We start from the raw sequence: 25147 nt of genomic DNA on the forward strand, positions 1-25147 counted from the left end.
ATGGTAGTGGAATACAACCATGTTATGATAGGATAGTATCACTAACTGGACTACATCTCCTCCACCTGAATGGTAGTGGAATACAACCATGTTATGATAGGATAGTATCTCTAACTGGATTACACCTCCTCTACCTGAATGGTAGTGGAATACAACCATGTTATGATAGGATAGTATCTCTAACTGGATTACATCTCCTCCACCTGAATGGTAGTGGAATACAACCATGTTATGATAGGATAGTATCTCTAACTGGATTACATCTCCTCTACCTGAATGGTAGTGGAATATAACCATGTTATGATAGTATCTCTAACTGGATTACATCTCCTCCACCTGAATGGTAGTGGAATACAACCATGTTATGATAGGATAGTATCTCTAACTGGATTACATCTCCTCCACCTGAATGGTAGTGGAATACAACCATGTTATGATAGGATAGTATCACTAACTGGATTACATCTCCTCCACCTGAATGGTAGTGGAATACAACCATGTTATGATAGGATAGTATCTCTAACTGGATTACACCTCCTCTACCTGAATGGTAGTGGAATACAACCATGTTATGATAGGATAGTATCTCTAACTGGATTACATCTCATCCACCTGAATGGTAGTGGAATACAACCATGTTATGATAGGATAGTATCTCTAACTGGATTACATCTCCTCCACCTGAATGGTAGTGGAATACAACCATGTTATGATAGGATAGTATCTCTAACTGGATTACATCTCCTCCACCTGAATGGTAGTGGAATACAACCATGTTATGATAGGATAGTATCTCTAACTGGATTACATCTCCTCCACCTGAATGGTAGTGGAATACAACCATGTTATGATAGGATAGTATCTCTAACTGGATTACATCTCCTCTACCTGAATGGTAGTGGAATACAACCATGTTATGATAGGATAGTATCTCTAACTGGATTACATCTCATCTACCTGAATGGTAGTGGAATACAACCATGTTATGATAGGATAGTATCTCTAACTGGATTACATCTCCTCCACCTGAATGGTAGTGGAATACAACCATGTTATGATAGGATAGTATCTCTAACTGGATTACATCTCCTCCACCTGAATGGTAGTGGAATACAACCATGTTATGATAGGATAGTATCTCTAACTGGATTACATCTCCTCCACCTGAATGGTAGTGGAATACAACCATGTTATGATAGGATAGTATCTCTAACTGGATTACATCTCCTCCACCTGAATGGTAGTGGAATACAACCATGTTATGATAGGATAGTATCTCTAACTGGATTACATCTCCTCCACCTGAATGGTAGTGGAATACAACCATGTTATGATAGGATAGTATCTCTAACTGGATTACATCTCCTCTACCTGAATGGTAGTGGAATACAACCATGTTATGATAGGATAGTATCTCTAACTGGATTACATCTCCTCCACCTGAATGGTAGTGGAATACAACCATGTTATGATAGGATAGTATCTCTAACTGGATTACATCTCCTCCACCTGAATGGTAGTGGAATACAACCATGTTATGATAGGATAGTATCTCTAACTGGATTACATCTCCTCCACCTGAATGGTAGTGGAATACAACCATGTTATGATAGTATCTCTAACTGGATTACATCTCATCTACCTGAATGGTAGTGGAATATAACCATGTTATGATAGTATCTCTAACTGGATTACATCTCCTCTACCTGAATGGTGGTGGAATACAACCATGTTATGATAGGACAACAGCCATCTTGTTCTTGGTGAATGGTCATCAGATATCAGGCTATTAAAACATTTAGGGATGGTTTCCCGGACACAGACCAACACTAATACTGAACAGAACTTTCAATGAAGATTCTTCACATTGCTTTAAATTCTAGAACTAGGTTGAATCTGTGTCTGGAAAACTCCAACTAAACTAAACAACACCCTTGGCTTTGGTGAACTAACACCTGCACTTGACTTGTTCCTACTAGCACGGACTTTGCTGATAGCTTCTTTGAGGAAAAATGTACTCACTATAACAGGTGTAGTTGTCTCACCTAGCTATCTGCTTAAAAAAAAACGTTTTTTATTAGTCAGTGGTAGTGTTTCACACCTTGCTGTTGATCATGGGCTGAGTGAAGGCATCAAAGTAGGAGTCAGTCACCAGCACAACTAATGACAACACTGTCTCCTGGAACCTAGAGATGATCTCTGACACACACTCCTGTTAGGGGAATACACACACACACACATACACAGACACCCACACACACACACAGACAGACACACATACAGACACACGCATAAAGAGAGTGCAAGAGAGATACATTGTTACAAACAAAAAAAGTTACAAATTCAGAGCCATATTGATATGTTGCAGAACGATGACATCGTCAGTGAGCTGAAAGGTGAGAGGTCAGGGGTTACAGACCTGGAAGACGTCTACGGAGGGTTCGTAGGTCAGAGCGTGGGTCTCCAGCATCAGCTCCGACACAAACATGGGTAGATGAACAGCCTCCACCGTGGGCTCTGTAGCCTGAGGTACACAAACACCACACACACACACACACACACACACACACACACACACACACACACACACACACACACACACACACACACACACACACACACACACACACACAGGGGTTAATACACAGTTAAAGGGGAAGGGATTGTCACAACAAAAGGAACCCACTATTCCGTTTAGTAAACTTGTTAGAAGGATGCAGGCAGAAAGCTGACTGTGTTCCCCATTCTACAAGACAGACGATAACACACACAATACATCTCCCTCTGTAGCTTTAAACTCTCCTAAACAGGCCTCTGGTTTTAGAAAGCCTAGTGGTCCACTGGAGAATCTCCACTGAGACGAGTTGGTTGAAATGATGCTTGCCCATCGATGGGGCTGCCATGTGGAGAATCGTAGGCGGCTCGTTCCAGCCTGTTTTATCTTGTTATTGATGCCATGTCGTTTTGACTCATAGCTAATCAACAACTGTCACAATGTATTTGAGAGACAAAAAAGTGGTCATTGTTTAAATGTATTTATGTTGTCGATAAACACGAAGCCAACCCGGTGTTTTGCTCCATAGTTGTGTGGGTTTTGTAGCTAAACAACCAAACTGTCTATGTTTTTTAGTCAGCGCAGGCTACATCCATGTCTGAGAATCTGTCCCTGAGGCCTTTTTCAAACCTCCCCTCAGCGACCTTCATGGAGCAGCTCTGAACTACCTCACCTGATTCACCTGGCCAACGGTTTGATGATCAGTTAACCGGTTGAATCAGGTGGTCTAGTTCTGGAATAGATCCAATCCATGGAACGGCTGGGGGTCCCAGAGGAGAGGAAACAGTCGGTCTTGCTGTACCTTCTTGTCGGAGTCCTCCGTGGCGCCACCTCCGTCTCCAGCTGCAGCAGCAGCGTTGGCAGCATCGGTGTCGGCCCAGCTGTGGATGACAGCGTGTGTTGGGGTGTGCTGAGTCTGATCCTGCAGGACGGCCAGTAGTTTGGCCACAGAGCTCACAGCCAGGATGTGCATGGTGTTCACCATCAGGTAGTCAGCCAACCGGATGAAACTAGAACAAGACAGAGTAGGAAGGGGCTTCCGTCATGACACCTCGACAGGTACAGCACTCCAGCTCAAAGTACTGGTAGAAATGGAACGTGTGTGTGAGAGATGGTGTGTGTGTAGTGGATAGGAGGGCTTCAATAATGTAGCATGGCAGAGAAACAGATTTATGTGGAAATTAGACTGGGAAATAATGAAACAGTATACAGGAGTGTGTAGCAAGATAGTGTGAGTGTGTGTGTGGTACCCACCAGGTGAGGCGTCTACAGTGGTACCTCTTGTTGGCCTGTTCTGTGTAACTCATCTTCTCTGGAGCCTCTTCAAACAGCAGCTCAATCTCTGGTGACTGCTTACTGTCTGTCCCCTCTGGAGAACACACACTTCAGACTCACTCCACTGTCTGTCCCCTCTGGAGAACACACACTTCAGACTCACTCCACTGTCTGTCCCCTCTGGAGTACACACACTTCAGACTCACTCCACTGTCTGTCCCCTCTGGAGAACACACACTTCAGACTCACTCCACTGTCTGTCCCCTCTGGAGTACACACACTTCAGACTCACTCCACTGTCTGTCCCCTCTGGAGTACACACACTTCAGACTCACTCCACTGTCTGTCCCCTCTGGAGTACACACACTTCAGACTCACTCCACTGTCTGTCCCCTCTGGAGTACACACACTTCAGACTCACTCCACTGTCTGTCCCCTCTGGAGTACACACACTTCAGACTCACTCCACTGTCTGTCCCCTCTGGAGAACACACACTTCAGACTCACTCCACTGTCTGTCCCCTCTGGAGTACACACACTTCAGACTCACTCCACTGTCTGTCCCCTCTGGAGAACACACACTTCAGACTCACTCCACTGTCTGTCCCCTCTGGAGTACACACACTTCAGACTCACTCCACTGTCTGTCCCCTCTGGAGTACACACACTTCAGACTCACTCCACTGTCTGTCCCCTCTGGAGAACACACACTTCAGACTCACTCCACTGTCTGTCCCCTCTGGAGAACACACACTTCAGACTCACTCCACTGTCTGTCCCCTCTGGAGTACACACACTTCAGACTCACTCCACTGTCTGTCCCCTCTGGAGTACACACACTTCAGACTCACTCCACTGTCTGTCCCCTCTGGAGAACACACACTTCAGACTCACTCCACTGTCTGTCCCCTCTGGAGTACACACACTTCAGACTCACTCCACTGTCTGTCCCCTCTGGAGAACACACACTTCAGACTCACTCCACTGTCTGTCCCCTCTGGAGAACACACACTTCAGACTCACTCCACTGTCTGTCCCCTCTGGAGTACACACACTTCAGACTCACTCCACTGTCTGTCCCCTCTGGAGAACACACACTTCAGACTCACTCCACTGTCTGTCCCCTCTGGAGAACACACACTTCAGACTCACTCCACTGTCTGTCCCCTCTGGAGAACACACACTTCAGACTCACTCCACTGTCTGTCCCCTCTGGAGAACACACACTTCAGACTCACTCCACTGTCTGTCCCCTCTGGAGAACACACACTTCAGACTCACTCCACTGTCTGTCCCCTCTGGAGAACACACACTTCAGACTCACTCCACTGTCTGTCCCCTCTGGAGAACACACACTTCAGACTCACTCCACTGTCTGTCCCCTCTGGAGTACACACACTTCAGACTCACTCCACTGTCTGTCCTCTCTGGAGAACACACACTTCAGACTCACTCCACTGTCTGTCCCCTCTGGAGAACACACACTTCAGACTCACTCCACTGTCTGTCCCCTCTGGAGAACACACACTTCAGACTCACTCCACTGTCTGTCCCCTCTGGAGTACACACACTTCAGACTCACTCCACTGTCTGTCCCCTCTGGAGTACACACACTTCAGACTCACTCCACTGTCTGTCCCCTCTGGAGTACACACACTTCAGACTCACTCCACTGTCTGTCCCCTCTGGAGAACACACACTTCAGACTCACTCCACTGTCTGTCCCCTCTGGAGTACACACACTTCAGACTCACTCCACTGTCTGTCCCCTCTGGAGAACACACACTTCAGACTCACTCCACTGTCTGTCCCCTCTGGAGAACACACACTTCAGACTCACTCCACTGTCTGTCCCCTCTGGAGTACACACACTTCAGACTCACTCCACTGTCTGTCCCCTCTGGAGAACACACACTTCAGACTCACTCCACTGTCTGTCCCCTCTGGAGTACACACACTTCAGACTCACTCCACTGTCTGTCCCCTCTGGAGAACACACACTTCAGACTCACTCCACTGTCTGTCCCCTCTGGAGTACACACACTTCAGACTCACTCCACTGTCTGTCCCCTCTGGAGTACACACACTTCAGACTCACTCCACTGTCTGTCCCCTCTGGAGTACACACACTTCAGACTCACTCCACTGTCTGTCCCCTCTGGAGAACACACACTTCAGACTCACTCCACTGTCTGTCCCCTCTGGAGTACACACACTTCAGACTCACTCCACTGTCTGTCCCCTCTGGAGTACACACACTTCAGACTCACTCCACTGTCTGTCCCCTCTGGAGTACACACACTTCAGACTCACTCCACTGTCTGTCCCCTCTGGAGAACACACACTTCAGACTCACTCCACTGTCTGTCCCCTCTGGAGTACACACACTTCAGACTCACTCCACTGTCTGTCCCCTCTGGAGTACACACACTTCAGACTCACTCCACTGTCTGTCCGCTCTGGAGAACACACACTTCAGACTCACTCCACTGTCTGTCCCCTCTGGAGAACACACACTTCAGACTCACTCCACTGTCTGTCCCCTCTGGAGTACACACACTGTGTTGTAGTTATAGTCAGGTGTGTGTGTGTACCTGTGTTGTAGTTATAGTCAGGTGTGTGTGTACCTGTGTTGTAGTTATAGTCAGGTGTGTGTGTACCTGTGTTGTAGTTATAGTCAGGTGTGTGTGTGTGTACCTGTGTTGTAGTTATAGTCAGGTGTGTGTGTGTACCTGTGTTGTAGTTATAGTCAGGTGTGTGTGTGTACCTGTGTTGTAGTTATAGTGAGGTGTGTGTGTACCTGTGTTGTAGTTATAGTCAGGTGTGTGTGTACCTGTGTTGTAGTTATAGTCAGGTGTGTGTGTACCTGTGTTGTAGTTATAGTCAGGTGTGTGTGTACCTGTGTTGTAGTTATAGTCAGGTGTGTGTGTACCTGTGTTGTAGTTATAGTCAGGTGTGTGTGTACCTGTGTTGTAGTTATAGTCAGGTGTGTGTGTACCTGTGTTGTAGTTATAGTCAGGTGTGTGTGTACCTGTGTTGTAGTTATAGTCAGGTGTGTGTGTGTACCTGTGTTGTAGTTATAGTCAGGTGTGTGTGTGTACCTGTGTTGTAGTTATAGTCAGGTGTGTGTGTGTACCTGTGTTGTAGTTATAGTCAGGTGTGTGTGTACCTGTGTTGTAGTTATAGTCAGGTGTGTGTGTACCTGTGTTGTAGTTATAGTCAGGTGTGTGTGTGTACCTGTGTTGTAGTTATAGTCAGGTGTGTGTGTGTACCTGTGTTGTAGTTATAGTCAGGTGTGTGTGTGTACCTGTGTTGTAGTTATAGTCAGGTGTGTGTGTGTACCTGTGTTGTAGTTATAGTCAGGTGTGTGTGTACCTGTGTTGTAGTTATAGTGAGGTGTGTGTGTACCTGTGTTGTAGTTATAGTCAGGTGTGTGTGTACCTGTGTTGTAGTTATAGTCAGGTGTGTGTGTACCTGTGTTGTAGTTATAGTCAGGTGTGTGTGTGTACCTGTGTTGTAGTTATAGTCAGGTGTGTGTGTGTACCTGTGTTGTAGTTATAGTCAGGTGTGTGTGTGTACCTGTGTTGTAGTCAGGTGTGTGTGTACCTGTGTTGTAGTTATAGTCAGGTGTGTATCCTGCCTCCAACATGGCCGTGTGACAGGCGCTCCTGGCCACCTCCTTTACCAGCTCCCTGAACTCTTCCAGACGAGAAGATACCTGCACACACACACACACACACACACACACACACACACACACACACACACACACACACACACACACACACACACACACACACACACACACACACACACACACACACACACACACACACGTTTCCATGTAAAGGGACAGACACACAGGTAACAGTATTGTTTCCATTCCTCTCCTTGCCCCATCCTGGGCTGGAACCAGGCCCCCTCAGAACTGTCACCCACACAGCATCGCTACACAAATGCTGAGGCCCTTGCAGCGTAAGGGAAACGTTTACTTCAAGGTCTCAGCGCGGGTGACGGCACCGATTCAATACGACTAGCATGCACTGCTAACATGCTAGCCATTTCACATCAGATACACATAAGCAATGAAAGGAGAGCTGCACACTGAGCTCAGATGCAATAACCTAACATCCAACGTTTGGACAGACAAGCTGTCTTTATCAGGGTATAATGACAGACACTGCTGGGTGACTAGTTTATAGAGAATACATCATGTAAAGGAACAGACAAGCTGTCTTTATCAGGGTATAATGACAGACACTGCTGGGTGACTAGTTTATAGAGAATACATCATGTAAAGGAACAGACAAGCTGTCTTTATCAGGGTATAATGACAGACACTGCTGGGTGACTAGTTTATAGAGAATACATCATGTAAAGGAACAGACAAGCTGTCTTTATCAGGGTATAATGACAGACACTGCTGGGTGACTAGTTTATAGAGAATACATCATGTAAAGGAACAGACAAGCTGTCTTTATCAGGGTATAATGACAGACACTGCTGGGTGACTAGTTTATAGAGAATACATCATGTAAAGGAACAGACAAGATGTCTTTATCAGGGTATAATGACAGACACTGCTGGGTGACTAGTTTATAGAGAATACATCATGTAAAGGAACAGACAAGATGTCTTTATCAGGGTATAATGACAGACACTGCTGGGTGACTAGTTTATAGAGAATACATCATGTAAAGGAACAGACAAGATGTCTTTATCAGGGTATAATGACAGACACTGCTGGGTGACTAGTTTATAGAGAATACATCATGTAAAGGAACAGACAAGCTGTCTTTATCAGGGTATAATGACAGACACTGCTGGGTGACTAGTTTATAGAGAATACATCATGTAAAGGAACAGACAAGCTGTCTTTATCAGGGTATAATGACAGACACTGCTGGGTGACTAGTTTATAGAGAATACATCATGTAAAGGAACAGACAAGATGTCTTTATCAGGGTATAATGACAGACACTGCTGGGTGACTAGTTTATAGAGAATACATCATGTAAAGGAACAGACAAGCTGTCTTTATCAGGGTATAATGACAGACACTGCTGGGTGACTAGTTTATAGAGAATACATCATGTAAAGGAACAGACAAGCTGTCTTTATCAGGGTATAATGACAGACACTGCTGGGTGACTAGTTTATAGAGAATACATCATGTAAAGGAACAGACAAGATGTCTTTATCAGGGTATAATGACAGACACTGCTGGGTGACTAGTTTATAGAGAATACATCATGTAAAGGGACAGACAAGCTGTCTTTATCAGGGTATAATGACAGACACTGCTGGGTGACTAGTTTATAGAGAATACATCATGTAAAGGAACAGACAAGCTGTCTTTATCAGGGTATAATGACAGACACTGCTGGGTGACTAGTTTATAGAGAATACATCATGTAAAGGAACAGACAAGATGTCTTTATCAGGGTATAATGACAGACACTGCTGGGTGACTAGTTTATAGAGAATACATCATGTAAAGGAACAGACAAGCTGTCTTTATCAGGGTATAATGACAGACACTGCTGGGTGACTAGTTTATAGAGAATACATCATGTAAAGGAACAGACAAGCTGTCTTTATCAGGGTATAATGACAGACACTGCTGGGTGACTAGTTTATAGAGAATACATCATGTAAAGGAACAGACAAGCTGTCTTTATCAGGGTATAATGACAGACACTGCTGGGTGACTAGTTTATAGAGAATACATCATGTAAAGGAACAGACAAGCTGTCTTTATCAGGGTATAATGACAGACACTGCTGGGTGACTAGTTTATAGAGAATACATCATGTAAAGGAACAGACAAGCTGTCTTTATCAGGGTATAATGACAGACACTGCTGGGTGACTAGTTTATAGAGAATACATCATGTAAAGGAACAGACAAGATGTCTTTATCAGGGTATAATGACAGACACTGCTGGGTGACTAGTTTATAGAGAATACATCATGTAAAGGAACAGACAAGCTGTCTTTATCAGGGTATAATGACAGACACTGCTGGGTGACTAGTTTATAGAGAATACATCATGTAAAGGAACAGACAAGATGTCTTTATCAGGGTATAATGACAGACACTGCTGGGTGACTAGTTTATAGAGAATACATCATGTAAAGGAACAGACAAGATGTCTTTATCAGGGTATAATGACAGACACTGCTGGGTGACTAGTTTATAGAGAATACATCATGTAAAGGAACAGACAAGCTGTCTTTATCAGGGTATAATGACAGACACTGCTGGGTGACTAGTTTATAGAGAATACATCATGTAAAGGAACAGACAAGATGTCTTTATCAGGGTATAATGACAGACACTGCTGGGTGACTAGTTTATAGAGAATACATCATGTAAAGGAACAGACAAGCTGTCTTTATCAGGGTATAATGACAGACACTGCTGGGTGACTAGTTTATAGAGAATACATCATGTAAAGGAACAGACAAGCTGTCTTTATCAGGGTATAATGACAGACACTGCTGGGTGACTAGTTTATAGAGAATACATCATGTAAAGGAACAGACAAGATGTCTTTATCAGGGTATAATGACAGACACTGCTGGGTGACTAGTTTATAGAGAATACATCATGTAAAGGAACAGACAAGCTGTCTTTATCAGGGTATAATGACAGACACTGCTGGGTGACTAGTTTATAGAGAATACATCATGTAAAGGAACAGACAAGATGTCTTTATCAGGGTATAATGACAGACACTGCTGGGTGACTAGTTTATAGAGAATACATCATGTAAAGGAACAGACAAGATGTCTTTATCAGGGTATAATGACAGACACTGCTGGGTGACTAGTTTATAGAGAATACATCATGTAAAGGAACAGACAAGATGTCTTTATCAGGGTATAATGACAGACACTGCTGGGTGACTAGTTTATAGAGAATACATCATGTAAAGGAACAGACAAGCTGTCTTTATCAGGGTATAATGACAGACACTGCTGGGTGACTAGTTTATAGAGAATACATCATGTAAAGGAACAGACAAGATGTCTTTATCAGGGTATAATGACAGACACTGCTGGGTGACTAGTTTATAGAGAATACATCATGTAAAGGAACAGACAAGATGTCTTTATCAGGGTATAATGACAGACACTGCTGGGTGACTAGTTTATAGAGAATACATCATGTAAAGGAACAGACAAGATGTCTTTATCAGGGTATAATGACAGACACTGCTGGGTGACTAGTTTATAGAGAATACATCATGTAAAGGAACAGACAAGATGTCTTTATCAGGGTATAATGACAGACACTGCTGGGTGACTAGTTTATAGAGAATACATCATGTAAAGGAACAGACAAGATGTCTTTATCAGGGTATAATGACAGACACTGCTGGGTGACTAGTTTATAGAGAATACATCATGTAAAGGAACAGACACACAGAGAATATGTAATGTAAAGGAACAGACACACAGAGAATATGTAATGTAAAGGAACAGATACACAGAGAATATGTCATGTAAAGGAACAGATACACAGAGAATATGTCATGTAAAGGAACAGATACACAGAGAATATGTCATGTAAAGGAACAGATACACAGAGAATATGTAATGTAAAGGAACAGATACACAGAGAATATGTCATGTAAAGGAACAGATACACAGAGAATATGTCATGTAAAGGAACAGATACACAGAGAATATGTCATGTAAAGGGACAGACACACAGAGAATATGTCATGTAAAGGAACAGATACACAGAGAATATGTCATGTAAAGGAACAGATACACAGAGAATATGTCATGTAAAGGAACAGATACACAGAGAATATGTCATGTAAAGGAACAGATACACAGAGAATATGTCATGTAAAGGAACAGATACACAGAGAATATGTCATGTAAAGGAACAGATACACAGAGAGACACACGTCATGTAAAGGGACACACACGTCATGTAGAGGGACAGACACGTCATGTAAAGGGACAGACACGTCATGTAGAGGGAGCACGCGGGGGACACGTCATGTAAAGGGAGAGACACGTCATGTAAAGGGAGCAGACACGTCATGTAGAGGGAGAGACACGTCATGTAAAGGGAGAGACACGTCATGTAAAGGGAGAGACACGTCATGTAAAGGGAGAGACACGTCATGTAAAGGGACAGACACGTCATGTAAAGGGACAGACACGTCATGTAAAGGGACAGACACGTCATGTAAAGGGACAGACACGTCATGTAAAGGGAGAGACACGTCATGTAAAGGGACAGACACGTCATGTAAAGGGACAGACACGTCATGTAAAGGGAGAGACACGTCATGTAAAGGGAGAGACACGTCATGTAAAGGGACACACACGTCATGTAAAGGGACAGACACGTCATGTAAAGGGACAGACACGTCATGTAAAGGGACAGACACGTCATGTAAAGGGAGAGACACGTCATGTAAAGGGACAGACACGTCATGTAAAGGGACAGACACGTCATGTAAAGGGAGAGACACGTCATGTAAAGGGAGAGACACGTCATGTAAAGGGACAGACACGTCATGTAAAGGGACAGACACGTCATGTAAAGGGACAGCACACGTCATGTAAAGGGAGAGACACGTCATGTAAAGGGACAGACACGTCATGTAGAGGGAGAGACACGTCATGTAAAGGGACAGACACGTCATGTAAAGGGACAGACACGTCATGTAAAGGGACAGACACGTCATGTAGAGGGACAGACACGTCATGTAAAGGGAGAGACACGTCATGTAAAGGGAGAGACACGTCATGTAAAGGGACAGACACGTCATGTAGCAGGGAGAGACACGTCATGTAAAGGGACAGACACGTCATGTAGAGGGACAGACACGTCATGTAAAGGGAGAGACACGTCATGTAAAGGGACAGACACGTCATGTAAAGGGAGAGACACGTCATGTAAAGGGACAGACACGTCATGTAAGAGGGAGAGACACGTCATGTAAAGGGAGAGACACGTCATGTAAAGGGACACACACGTCATGTAGAGGGAGCAGACACGTCATGTAAAGGGACAGACACGTCATGTAAAGGGAGAGACACGTCATGTAAAGGGACAGACACGTCATGTAAAGGGACAGACACGTCATGTAAAGGGACAGACACGTCATGTAAAGGGACAGACACGTCATGTACAGGGACAGACACACATACTGCGTACCTCCTCCAGCTGTTTGTACTGAGCCTCCTGGAACTCCTCCAGAGTGTATGTGTGATCTTTCTGGATGCGACAAAGCCCCATGTCACTGATCCTGTAGCACATCTCTCTGATGTCTAGCAACGCCGGGCGCAGAGACTGGAAACAGACACACAGCTGTTACTGGTCCTTCCTATTATCTTAAAGTAACTACCTTGGTTGTGTTCCATTATATGAACATCTCATAGGGAAGATAGGATTGTTTCAATAATCCTGAGTAACATTCAGACAACATGAACCCGCCCAAACACATACTGCAGGTCAATCGTACAGACCATTTTGACTATAAACACATACTGCAGGTCAATGGTACAGACCATTTTGACTATAAACACATACTGCAGGTCAATGGTACAGACCATTTTCACTATAAACACATACTGCAGGTCAATGGTACAGACCATTTTCACTATAAACACATACTGCAGGTCAATGGTACAGACCATTTTCACTATAAACACATACTGCAGGTCAATGGTACAGACCATTTTCACTATAAACACATACTGCAGGTCAATGGTACAGACCATTTTCACTATAAACACATACTGCAGGTCAATGGTACAGACCATTTTCACTATAAACACATACTGCAGGTCAATGGTACAGACCATTTTCACTATAAACACATACTGCAGGTCAATGGTACAGACCATTTTCACTATAAACACATACTGCAGGTCAATGGTACAGACCATTTTCACTATAAACACATACTGCAGGTCAATGGTACAGACCATTTTGACTATAAACACATACTGCAGGTCAATGGTACAGACCATTTTGACTATAAACACATACTGCAGGTCAATGGTACAGACCATTTTCACTATAAACACATACTGCAGGTCAATGGTACAGACCATTTTGACTATAAACACATACTGCAGGTCAATGGTACAGACCATTTTCACTATAAACACATACTGCAGGTCAATGGTACAGACCATTTTCACTATAAACACATACTGCAGGTCAATGGTACAGACCATTTTCACTATAAACACATACTGCAGGTCAATGGTACAGACCATTTTGACTATAAACACATACTGCAGGTCAATGGTACAGACCATTTTGACTATAAACACATACTGCAGGTCAATGGTACAGACCATTTTGACTATAAACACATACTGCAGGTCAATGGTACAGACCATTTTCACTATAAACACATACTGCAGGTCAATGGTACAGACCATTTTCACTATAAACACATACTGCAGGTCAATGGTACAGACCATTTTCACTATAAACACATACTGCAGGTCAATGGTACAGACCATTTTCACTATAAACACATACTGCAGGTCAATGGTACAGACCATTTTCACTATAAACACATACTGCAGGTCAATGGTACAGACCATTTTGACTATAAACACATACTGCAGGTCAATGGTACAGACCATTTTGACTATAAACACATACTGCAGGTCAATGGTACAGACCATTTTCACTATAAACACATACTGCAGGTCAATGGTACAGACCATTTTCACTATAAACACATACTGCAGGTCAATGGTACAGACCATTTTCACTATAAACACATACTGCAGGTCAATGGTACAGACCATTTTGACTATAAACACATATGTAGAGGTCTTGTCCTGACCAGGAAACACTACTGGACCCAACAATACCACCACCTCATTATCCTGACCAGGAAACACTACTGGACCCAACAATACCACCACCTCATTATCCTGACCAAGAAACACTACTGGACCCAACAATACCACCACCTCATTATCCTGACCAGGAAACACTACTGGACCCAACAATACCACCACCTCATTATCCTGACCAGGAAACACTACTGGACCCAACAATACCACCACCTCATTATCCTGACCAGGAAACACTACTGGACCCAACAATACCACCACCTCATTATCCTGACCAGGAAACACTACTGGACCCAACAATACCACCACCTCATTATCCTGACCAGGAAACACTACTGGATCCAACAATACCACCACCTCATTGACGATGAACAGGCGCTCCTGCAGGGACTTCTTGCACGTGTTGATCTTCTTGGAGCGGACGTTGGTCCTCCACACTCTGAAGGCCTTCCACCTCCTGAAGAGGGCGAAGGCCGGGATGGCCAGGAGGCGGCGGTGGCATCGGTACTCATGCTCCCAGCGCTCTAACGGCAGGAAGTCCATCTCTGTATCAGAGATGCAGGTCACACCCTGCTGGCTGATGGTAGAGTAGTCCTGCTTGTTGATGTTCTCATACGTCACTATCCTGGGGGGAAAAGGTCAAAGGTGAGAGTTCGGGATGGGTAGTGAGAATAAGGTTGTAGGTTTTTATATTTGATAGAGAACTTGGGAGTTCAAATATTTGCATGAGTGTGTGTGAGTGTCTGTTTCGTCTCTCTTTGTGAGTCCCAATAATACCTCCTTTGTTCTGAAGTGAACACTCGTTCACTACTTCCCACAATCTAAAAGCAATAAATTGGTGCTGGTATGGGTTAGAGGCAGTTTCCACCATGTTTCTTATACCAGGCAGTCCTTTCCATTAACATTAGTGAAGGGAAGTGAGCAAGGATAAATGGAATTAGAGATAATTGGGAAGTAGCATCTCTCTCTTGTTGACGATGATTACTTGAGGTTATAAACATCACATCTGATGTAGGTTATGGTGTGTGTTTCTCCCTCTCTTACTTGAGGTTATAAACATCATATCTGATGTAGGTTATGGTGTGTGTGTGTCTCCCTCTCTTACTTGAGGTTATAAACATCATATCTGATGTAGGTTATGGTGTGTGTTTCTCCCTCTCTTACTTGAGGTTATAAACATCATATCTGATGTAGGTTATGGTGTGTGTTTCTCCCTCTCTTACTTGAGGTTATAAACATCATATCTGATGTAGGTTATGGTGTGTGTTTCTCCCTCTCTTACTTGAGGTTATAAACATCATATCTGATGTAGGTTATGGTGTGTGTTTCTGCCTCTCTTACTTGAGGTTATAAACATCATATCTGATGTAGGTTAGGGTGTGTGTGTTTCTCCCTCTCTTACTTGAGGTTATAAACATCATATCTGATGTAGGTTATGGTGTGTGTGTCTCCCTCTCTTACTTGAGGTTATAAACATCATATCTGATGTAGGTTATGGTGTGTGTGTTTCTCCCTCTCTTACTTGAGGTTATAAACATCATATCTGATGTAGGTTATGGTGTGTGTTTCTCCCTCTCTTACTTGAGGTTATAAACATCATATCTGATGTAGGTTATGGTGTGTGTTTCTCCCTCTCTTACTTGAGGTTATAAACATCATATCTGATGTAGGTTATGGTGTGTGTGTTTCTCCCTCTCTTACTTGAGGTTATAAACATCATATCTGATGTAGGTTATGGTGTGTGTTTCTCCCTCTCTTACTTGAGGTTATAAACATCATATCTGATGTAGGTTATGGTGTGTGTTTCTCCCTCTCTTACTTGAGGTTATAAACATCATATGTGATGTAGGTTATGGTGTGTGTGTTTCTCCCTCTCTTACTTGAGGTTATAAACATCATATCTGATGTAGGTTATGGTGTGTGTTTCTCCCTCTCTTACTTGAGGTTATAAACATCATATCTGATGTAGGTTAGGGTGTGTGTGTTTCTCCCTCTCTTACTTGAGGTTATAAACATCATATCTGATGTAGGTTATGGTGTGTGTTTCTCCCTCTCTTACTTGAGGTTATAAACATCATATCTGATGTAGGTTATGGTGTGTGTGTTTCTCCCTCTCTTACTTGAGGTTATAAACATCATATCTGATGTAGGTTAGGGTGTGTGTGTTTCTCCCTCTCTTACTTGAGGTTATAAACATCATATCTGATGTAGGTTATGGTGTGTTTCTCCCTCTCTTACTTGAGGTTATAAACATCATATCTGATGTAGGTTATGGTGTGTGTGTTTCTCCCTCTCTTACTTGAGGTTATAAACATCATATCTGATGTAGGTTATGGTGTGTGTTTCTCCCTCTCTTACTTGAGGTTATAAACATCATATCTGATGTAGGTTATGGTGTGTGTTTCTCCCTCTCTTACTTGAGGTTATAAACATCATATCTGATGTAGGTTATGGTGTGTGTGTTTCTCCCTCTCTTACTTGAGGTTATAAACATCATATCTGATGTAGGTTATGGTGTGTGTTTCTCCCTCTCTTACTTGAGGTTATAAACATCATATCTGATGTAGGTTATGGTGTGTGTTTCTCCCTCTCTTACTTGAGGTTATAAACATCATATCTGATGTAGGTTATGGTGTGTGTTTCTCCCTCTCTTACTTGAGGTTATAAACATCATATCTGATGTAGGTTAGGGTGTGTGTTTCTCCCTCTCTTACTTGAGGTTATAAACATCATATCTGATGTAGGTTATGGTGTGTGTCTCCCTCTCTTACTTGAGGTTATAAACATCATATCTGATGTAGGTTATGGTGTGTGTTTCTCCCTCTCTTACTTGAGGTTATAAACATCATATCTGATGTAGGTTATGGTGTGTGTTTCTCCCTCTCTTACTTGAGGTTATAAACATCATATCTGATGTAGGTTATGGTGTGTGTTTCTCCCTCTCTTACTTGAGGTTATAAACATCATATCTGATGTAGGTTATGGTGTGTGTTTCTCCCTCTCTTACTTGAGGTTATAAACATCATATCTGATGTAGGTTATGGTGTGTGTTTCTCCCTCTCTTACTTGAGGTTATAAACATCATATCTGATGTAGGTTATGGTGTGTGTTTCTCCCTCTCTTACTTGAGGTTATAAACATCATATCTGATGTAGGTTATGGTGTGTGTGTTTCTCCCTCTCTTACTTGAGGTTATAAACATCATATCTGATGTAGGTTATGGTGTGTGTGTCTCCCTCTCTTACTTGAGGTTATAAACATCATATCTGATGTAGGTTAGGGTGTGTGTTTCTCCCTCTCTTACTTGAGGTTATAAACATCATATCTGATGTAGGTTAGGGTGTGTGTTTCTCCCTCTCTTACTTGAGGTTATAAACATCATATCTGATGTAGGTTATGGTGTGTGTGTTTCTCCCTCTCTTACTTGAGGTTATAAACATCATATCTGATGTAGGTTATGGTGTGTGTTTCTCCCTCTCTTACTTGAGGTTATAAACATCATATCTGATGTAGGTTATGGTGTGTGTTTCTCCCTCTCTTACTTGAGGTTATAAACATCATATCTGATGTAGGTTATGGTGTGTGTTTCTCCCTCTCTTACTTGAGGTTATAAACATCATATCTGATGTAGGTTAGGTGTGTGTGTTTCTCCCTCTCTTACTTGAGGTTATAAACATCATATCTGATGTAGGTTAGGGTGTGTGTTTCTCCTCTCTTACTTGAGGTTATAAACATCATATCTGATGTAGGTTATGGTGTGTGTTTCTCCTCTCTTACTTGAGGTTATAAACATCATATCTGATGTAGGTTATGGTGTGTGTCTCCCTCTCTTACTTGAGGTTATAAACATCATATCTGATGTAGGTTATGGTGTGTGTTTCTCCCTCTCTTACTTGAGGTTATAAACATCATATCTGATGTAGGTTATGGTGTGTGTGTCTCCCTCTCTTACTTGAGGTTATAAACATCATATCTGATGTAGGTTATGGTGTGTGTTTCTCCCTCTCTTACTTGAGGTTATAAACATCATATCTGATGTAGGTTATGGTGTGTGTTTCTCCCTCTCTTACTTGAGGTTATAAACATCATATCTGATGTAGGTTATGGTGTGTGTTTCTCCCTCTCTTACTTGAGGTTATAAACATCATATCTGATGTAGGTTATGGTGTGTGTTTCTCCCTCTCTTACTTGAGGTTATAAACATCATATCTGATGTAGGTTATGGTGTGTGTTTCTCCCTCTCTTACTTGAGGTTATAAACATCATATCTGATGTAGGTTATGGTGTGTGTTTCTCCCTCTCTTACTTGAGGTTATAAACATCATATCTGATGTAGGTTAGGTGTGTGTGTTTCTCCCTCTCTTACTTGAGGTTATAAACATCATATCTGATGTAGGTTATGGTGTGTGTTTCTCCCTCTCTTACTTGAGGTTATAAACATCATATCTGATGTAGGTTATGGTGTGTGTTTCTCCCTCTCTTACTTGAGGTTATAAACATCATATCTGATGTAGGTTATGGTGTGTGTTTCTCCCTCTCTTACTTGAGGTTATAAACATCATATCTGATGTAGGTTATGGTGTGTGTTTCTCCCTCTCTTACTTGGGTTATAAACATCATATCTGATGTAGGTTATGGTGTGTGTTTCTCCCTCTCTTACTTGAGGTTATAAACATCATATCTGATGTAGGTTATGGTGTGTGTTTCTCCCTCTCTTACTTGAGGTTATAAACATCATATCTGATGTAGGTTATGGTGTGTGTGTTTCTCCCTCTCTTACTTGAGGTTATAAACATCATATCTGATGTAGGTTAGGGTGTGTGTGTTTCTCCCTCTCTTACTTGAGGTTATAAACATCATATCTGATGTAGGTTATGGTGTGTGTGTTTCTCCCTCTCTTACTTGAGGTTATAAACATCATATCTGATGTAGGTTATGGTGTGTGTTTCTCCCTCTCTTACTTGAGGTTATAAACATCATATCTGATGTAGGTTATGGTGTGTGTTTCTCCCTCTCTTACTTGAGGTTATAAACATCATATCTGATGTAGGTTATGGTGTGTGTTTCTCCCTCTCTTACTTGAGGTTATAAACATCATATCTGATGTAGGTTATGGTGTGTGTTTCTCCCTCTCTTACTTGAGGTTATAAACATCATATCTGATGTAGGTTAGGGTGTGTGTTTCTCCCTCTCTTACTTGAGGTTATAAACATCATATCTGATGTAGGTTATGGTGTGTGTGTCTGCCTCTCTTACTTGAGGTTATAAACATCATATCTGATGTAGGTTATGGTGTGTGTTTCTCCCTCTCTTACTTGAGGTTATAAACATCATATCTGATGTAGGTTATGGTGTGTGTTTCTCCCTCTCTTACTTGAGGTTATAAACATCATATCTGATGTAGGTTATGGTGTGTGTGTTTCTCCCTCTCTTACTTGAGGTTATAAACATCATATCTGATGTAGGTTATGGTGTGTGTTTCTCCCTCTCTTACTTGAGGTTATAAACATCATATCTGATGTAGGTTATGGTGTGTGTGTTCTCCCTCTCTTACTTGAGGTTATAAACATCATATCTGATGTAGGTTATGGTGTGTGTTTCTCCCTCTCTTACTTGAGGTTATAAACATCATATCTGATGTAGGTTATGGTGTGTGTTTCTCCCTCTCTTACTTGAGGTTATAAACATCATATCTGATGTAGGTTATGGTGTGTGTGTTTCTCCCTCTCTTACTTGAGGTTATAAACATCATATCTGATGTAGGTTATGGTGTGTGTGTTCTCCCTCTCTTACTTGAGGTTATAAACATCATATCTGATGTAGGTTATGGTGTGTGTGTTTCTCCCTCTCTTACTTGAGGTTATAAACATCATATCTGATGTAGGTTATGGTGTGTGTTTCTCCCTCTCTTACTTGAGGTTATAAACATCATATCTGATGTAGGTTATGGTGTGTGTTTCTCCCTCTCTTACTTGAGGTTATAAACATCATATCTGATGTAGGTTATGGTGTGTGTTTCTCCCTCTCTTACTTGAGGTTATAAACATCATATCTGATGTAGGTTATGGTGTGTGTTTCTCCCTCTCTTACTTGAGGTTATAAACATCATATCTGATGTAGGTTATGGTGTGTTTCTCCCTCTCTTACTTGAGGTTATAAACATCATATCTGATGTAGGTTATGGTGTGTGTTTCTCCCTCTCTTACTTGAGGTTATAAACATCATATCTGATGTAGGTTATGGTGTGTGTTTCTCCCTCTCTTACTTGAGGTTATAAACATCATATCTGATGTAGGTTATGGTGTGTGTTTCTCCCTCTCTTACTTGAGGTTATAAACATCATATCTGATGTAGGTTATGGTGTGTGTGTCTCCCTCTCTTACTTGAGGTTATAAACATCATATCTGATGTAGGTTATGGTGTGTGTTTCTCCCTCTCTTACTTGAGGTTATAAACATCATATCTGATGTAGGTTATGGTGTGTGTTTCTCCCTCTCTTACTTGAGGTTATAAACATCATATCTGATGTAGGTTATGGTGTGTGTTTCTCCCTCTCTTACTTGAGGTTATAAACATCATATCTGATGTAGGTTATGGTGTGTGTTTCTCCCTCTCTTACTTGAGGTTATAAACATCATATCTGATGTAGGTTATGGTGTGTGTGTTTCTCCCTCTCTTACTTGAGGTTATAAACATCATATCTGATGTAGGTTATGGTGTGTGTGTTTCTCCCTCTCTTACTTGAGGTTATAAACATCATATCTGATGTAGGTTAGGGTGTGTGTTTCTCCCTCTCTTACTTGAGGTTATAAACATCATATCTGATGTAGGTTAGGGTGTGTGTTTCTCCCTCTCTTACTTGAGGTTATAAACATCATATCTGATGTAGGTTATGGTGTGTGTGTTTCTCCCTCTCTTACTTGAGGTTATAAACATCATATCTGATGTAGGTTATGGTGTGTGTTTCTCCCTCTCTTACTTGAGGTTATAAACATCATATCTGATGTAGGTTATGGTGTGTGTTTCTCCCTCTCTTACTTGAGGTTATAAACATCATATCTGATGTAGGTTATGGTGTGTGTGTTCTCCCTCTCTTACTTGAGGTTATAAACATCATATCTGATGTAGGTTATGGTGTGTGTGTTCTCCCTCTCTTACTTGAGGTTATAAACATCATATCTGATGTAGGTTATGGTGTGTGTTTCTCCCTCTCTTACTTGAGGTTATAAACATCATATCTGATGTAGGTTATGGTGTGTGTTTCTCCCTCTCTTACTTGAGGTTATAAACATCATATCTGATGTAGGTTATGGTGTGTGTTTCTCCCTCTCTTACTTGAGGTTATAAACATCATATCTGATGTAGGTTATGGTGTGTGTTTCTCCCTCTCTTACTTGAGGTTATAAACATCATATCTGATGTAGGTTATGGTGTGTGTTTCTCCCTCTCTTACTTGAGGTTATAAACATCATATCTGATGTAGGTTATGGTGTGTGTGTTCTCCCTCTCTTACTTGAGGTTATAAACATCATATCTGATGTAGGTTATGGTGTGTGTTTCTGCCTCTCTTACTTGAGGTTATAAACATCATATCTGATGTAGGTTATGGTGTGTGTTTCTCCCTCTCTTACTTGAGGTTATAAACATCATATCTGATGTAGGTTATGGTGTGTGTTTCTGCCTCTCTTACTTGAGGTTATAAACATCATATCTGATGTAGGTTAGGGTGTGTGTTTCTGCCTCTCTTACTTGAGGTTATAAACATCATATCTGATGTAGGTTATGGTGTGTGTTTCTCCCTCTCTTACTTGAGGTTATAAACATCATATCTGATGTAGGTTATGGTGTGTGTTTCTCCCTCTCTTACTTGAGGTTATAAACATCATATCTGATGTAGGTTATGGTGTGTGTTTCTCCCTCTCTTACTTGAGGTTATAAACATCATATCTGATGTAGGTTATGGTGTGTGTTTCTCCCTCTCTTACTTGAGGTTATAAACATCATATCTGATGTAGGTTATGGTGTGTGTTTCTCCCTCTCTTACTTGAGGTTATAAACATCATATCTGATGTAGGTTATGGTGTGTGTTTCTCCCTCTCTTACTTGAGGTTATAAACATCATATCTGATGTAGGTTATGGTGTGTGTGTTTCTCCCTCTCTTACTTGAGGTTATAAACATCATATCTGATGTAGGTTATGGTGTGTGTTTCTCCCTCTCTTACTTGAGGTTATAAACATCATATCTGATGTAGGTTATGGTGTGTGTTTCTCCCTCTCTTACTTGAGGTTATAAACATCATATCTGATGTAGGTTATGGTGTGTGTTTCTCCCTCTCTTACTTGAGGTTATAAACATCATATCTGATGTAGGTTATGGTGTGTGTTTCTCCCTCTCTTACTTGAGGTTATAAACATCATATCTGATGTAGGTTATGGTGTGTGTTTCTCCCTCTCTTACTTGAGGTTATAAACATCATATCTGATGTAGGTTATGGTGTGTGTTTCTCCCTCTCTTACTTGAGGTTATAAACATCATATCTGATGTAGGTTATGGTGTGTGTTTCTCCCTCTCTTACTTGAGGTTATAAACATCATATCTGATGTAGGTTATGGTGTGTGTTTCTCCCTCTCTTACTTGAGGTTATAAACATCATATCTGATGTAGGTTATGGTGTGTGTTTCTCCCTCTCTTACTTGAGGTTATAAACATCATATCTGATGTAGGTTAGGGTGTGTGTTTCTCCCTCTCTTACTTGAGGTTATAAACATCATATCTGATGTAGGTTAGGGTGTGTGTTTCTCCCTCTCTTACTTGAGGTTATAAACATCATATCTGATGTAGGTTATGGTGTGTGTTTCTCCCTCTCTTACTTGAGGTTATAAACATCATATCTGATGTAGGTTATGGTGTGTGTTTCTCCCTCTCTTACTTGAGGTTATAAACATCATATCTGATGTAGGTTATGGTGTGTGTGTTTCTCCCTCTCTTACTTGAGGTTATAAACATCATATCTGATGTAGGTTATGGTGTGTGTTTCTCCCTCTCTTACTTGAGGTTATAAACATCATATCTGATGTAGGTTATGGTGTGTGTGTTTCTCCCTCTCTTACTTGAGGTTATAAACATCATATCTGATGTAGGTTATGGTGTGTGTTTCTCCCTCTCTTACTTGAGGTTATAAACATCATATCTGATGTAGGTTATGGTGTGTGTTTCTCCCTCTCTTACTTGAGGTTATAAACATCATATCTGATGTAGGTTATGGTGTGTGTTTCTCCCTCTCTTACTTGAGGTTATAAACATCATATCTGATGTAGGTTATGGTGTGTGTTTCTCCCTCTCTTACTTGAGGTTATAAACATCATATCTGATGTAGGTTATGGTGTGTGTGTTTCTCCCTCTCTTACTTGAGGTTATAAACATCATATCTGATGTAGGTTATGGTGTGTGTTTCTCCCTCTCTTACTTGAGGTTATAAACATCATATCTGATGTAGGTTATGGTGTGTGTGTCTCCCTCTCTTACTTGAGGTTATAAACATCATATCTGATGTAGGTTATGGTGTGTGTTTCTCCCTCTCTTACTTGAGGTTATAAACATCATATCTGATGTAGGTTATGGTGTGTGTTTCTGCCTCTCTTACTTGAGGTTATAAACATCATATCTGATGTAGGTTATGGTGTGTGTGTTCTCCCTCTCTTACTTGAGGTTATAAACATCATATCTGATGTAGGTTATGGTGTGTGTTTCTCCCTCTCTTACTTGAGGTTATAAACATCATATCTGATGTAGGTTAGGGTGTGTGTGTTTCTCCCTCTCTTACTTGAGGTTATAAACATCATATCTGATGTAGGTTATGGTGTGTGTGTTCTCCCTCTCTTACTTGAGGTTATAAACATCATATCTGATGTAGGTTATGGTGTGTGTGTCTCCCTCTCTTACTTGAGGTTATAAACATCATATCTGATGTAGGTTAGGGTGTGTGTGTTTCTCCCTCTCTTACTTGAGGTTATAAACATCATATCTGATGTAGGTTAGGGTGTGTGTTTCTCCCTCTCTTACTTGAGGTTATAAACATCATATCTGATGTAGGTTATGGTGTGTGTGTTTCTCCCTCTCTTACTTGAGGTTATAAACATCATATCTGATGTAGGTTATGGTGTGTGTTTCTCCCTCTCTTACTTGAGGTTATAAACATCATATCTGATGTAGGTTATGGTGTGTGTTTCTCCCTCTCTTACTTGAGGTTATAAACATCATATCTGATGTAGGTTATGGTGTGTGTGTCTCCCTCTCTTACTTGAGGTTATAAACATCATATCTGATGTAGGTTATGGTGTGTGTTTCTCCCTCTCTTACTTGAGGTTATAAACATCATATCTGATGTAGGTTATGGTGTGTGTTTCTCCCTCTCTTACTTGAGGTTATAAACATCATATCTGATGTAGGTTATGGTGTGT

General features: G+C 41.7%; 1 protein-coding gene across 1 annotated transcript in view; it reads right to left on the reverse strand.

Annotated features, from left to right (window-relative positions):
• LOC106599229 (dynein axonemal heavy chain 6) overlaps window positions 1–25147 on the reverse strand; it is a 206915-nt gene that overhangs the window by 172155 nt on the left and 9613 nt on the right. Inside the window, exons 5-11 of the mRNA XM_082978583.1 lie at window positions 15043–15310; window positions 13019–13153; window positions 7436–7547; window positions 3809–3923; window positions 3357–3564; window positions 2420–2524; window positions 2102–2212 (exon numbers count right to left, since the gene is read on the reverse strand). Of these exons, the coding sequence (XP_082834709.1) occupies window positions 2102–2212; window positions 2420–2524; window positions 3357–3564; window positions 3809–3923; window positions 7436–7547; window positions 13019–13153; window positions 15043–15310 (1054 nt within the window). The remainder of the gene's footprint in view (window positions 1–2101; window positions 2213–2419; window positions 2525–3356; window positions 3565–3808; window positions 3924–7435; window positions 7548–13018; window positions 13154–15042; window positions 15311–25147) is intronic.

The sequence above is a fragment of the Salmo salar genome, chromosome 08 (genome assembly GCF_965601325.2).
Source record: "Salmo salar chromosome 08, fSalSal1, whole genome shotgun sequence".
In the NCBI taxonomy this organism is placed as follows: Eukaryota; Metazoa; Chordata; class Actinopteri; order Salmoniformes; family Salmonidae; genus Salmo; species Salmo salar.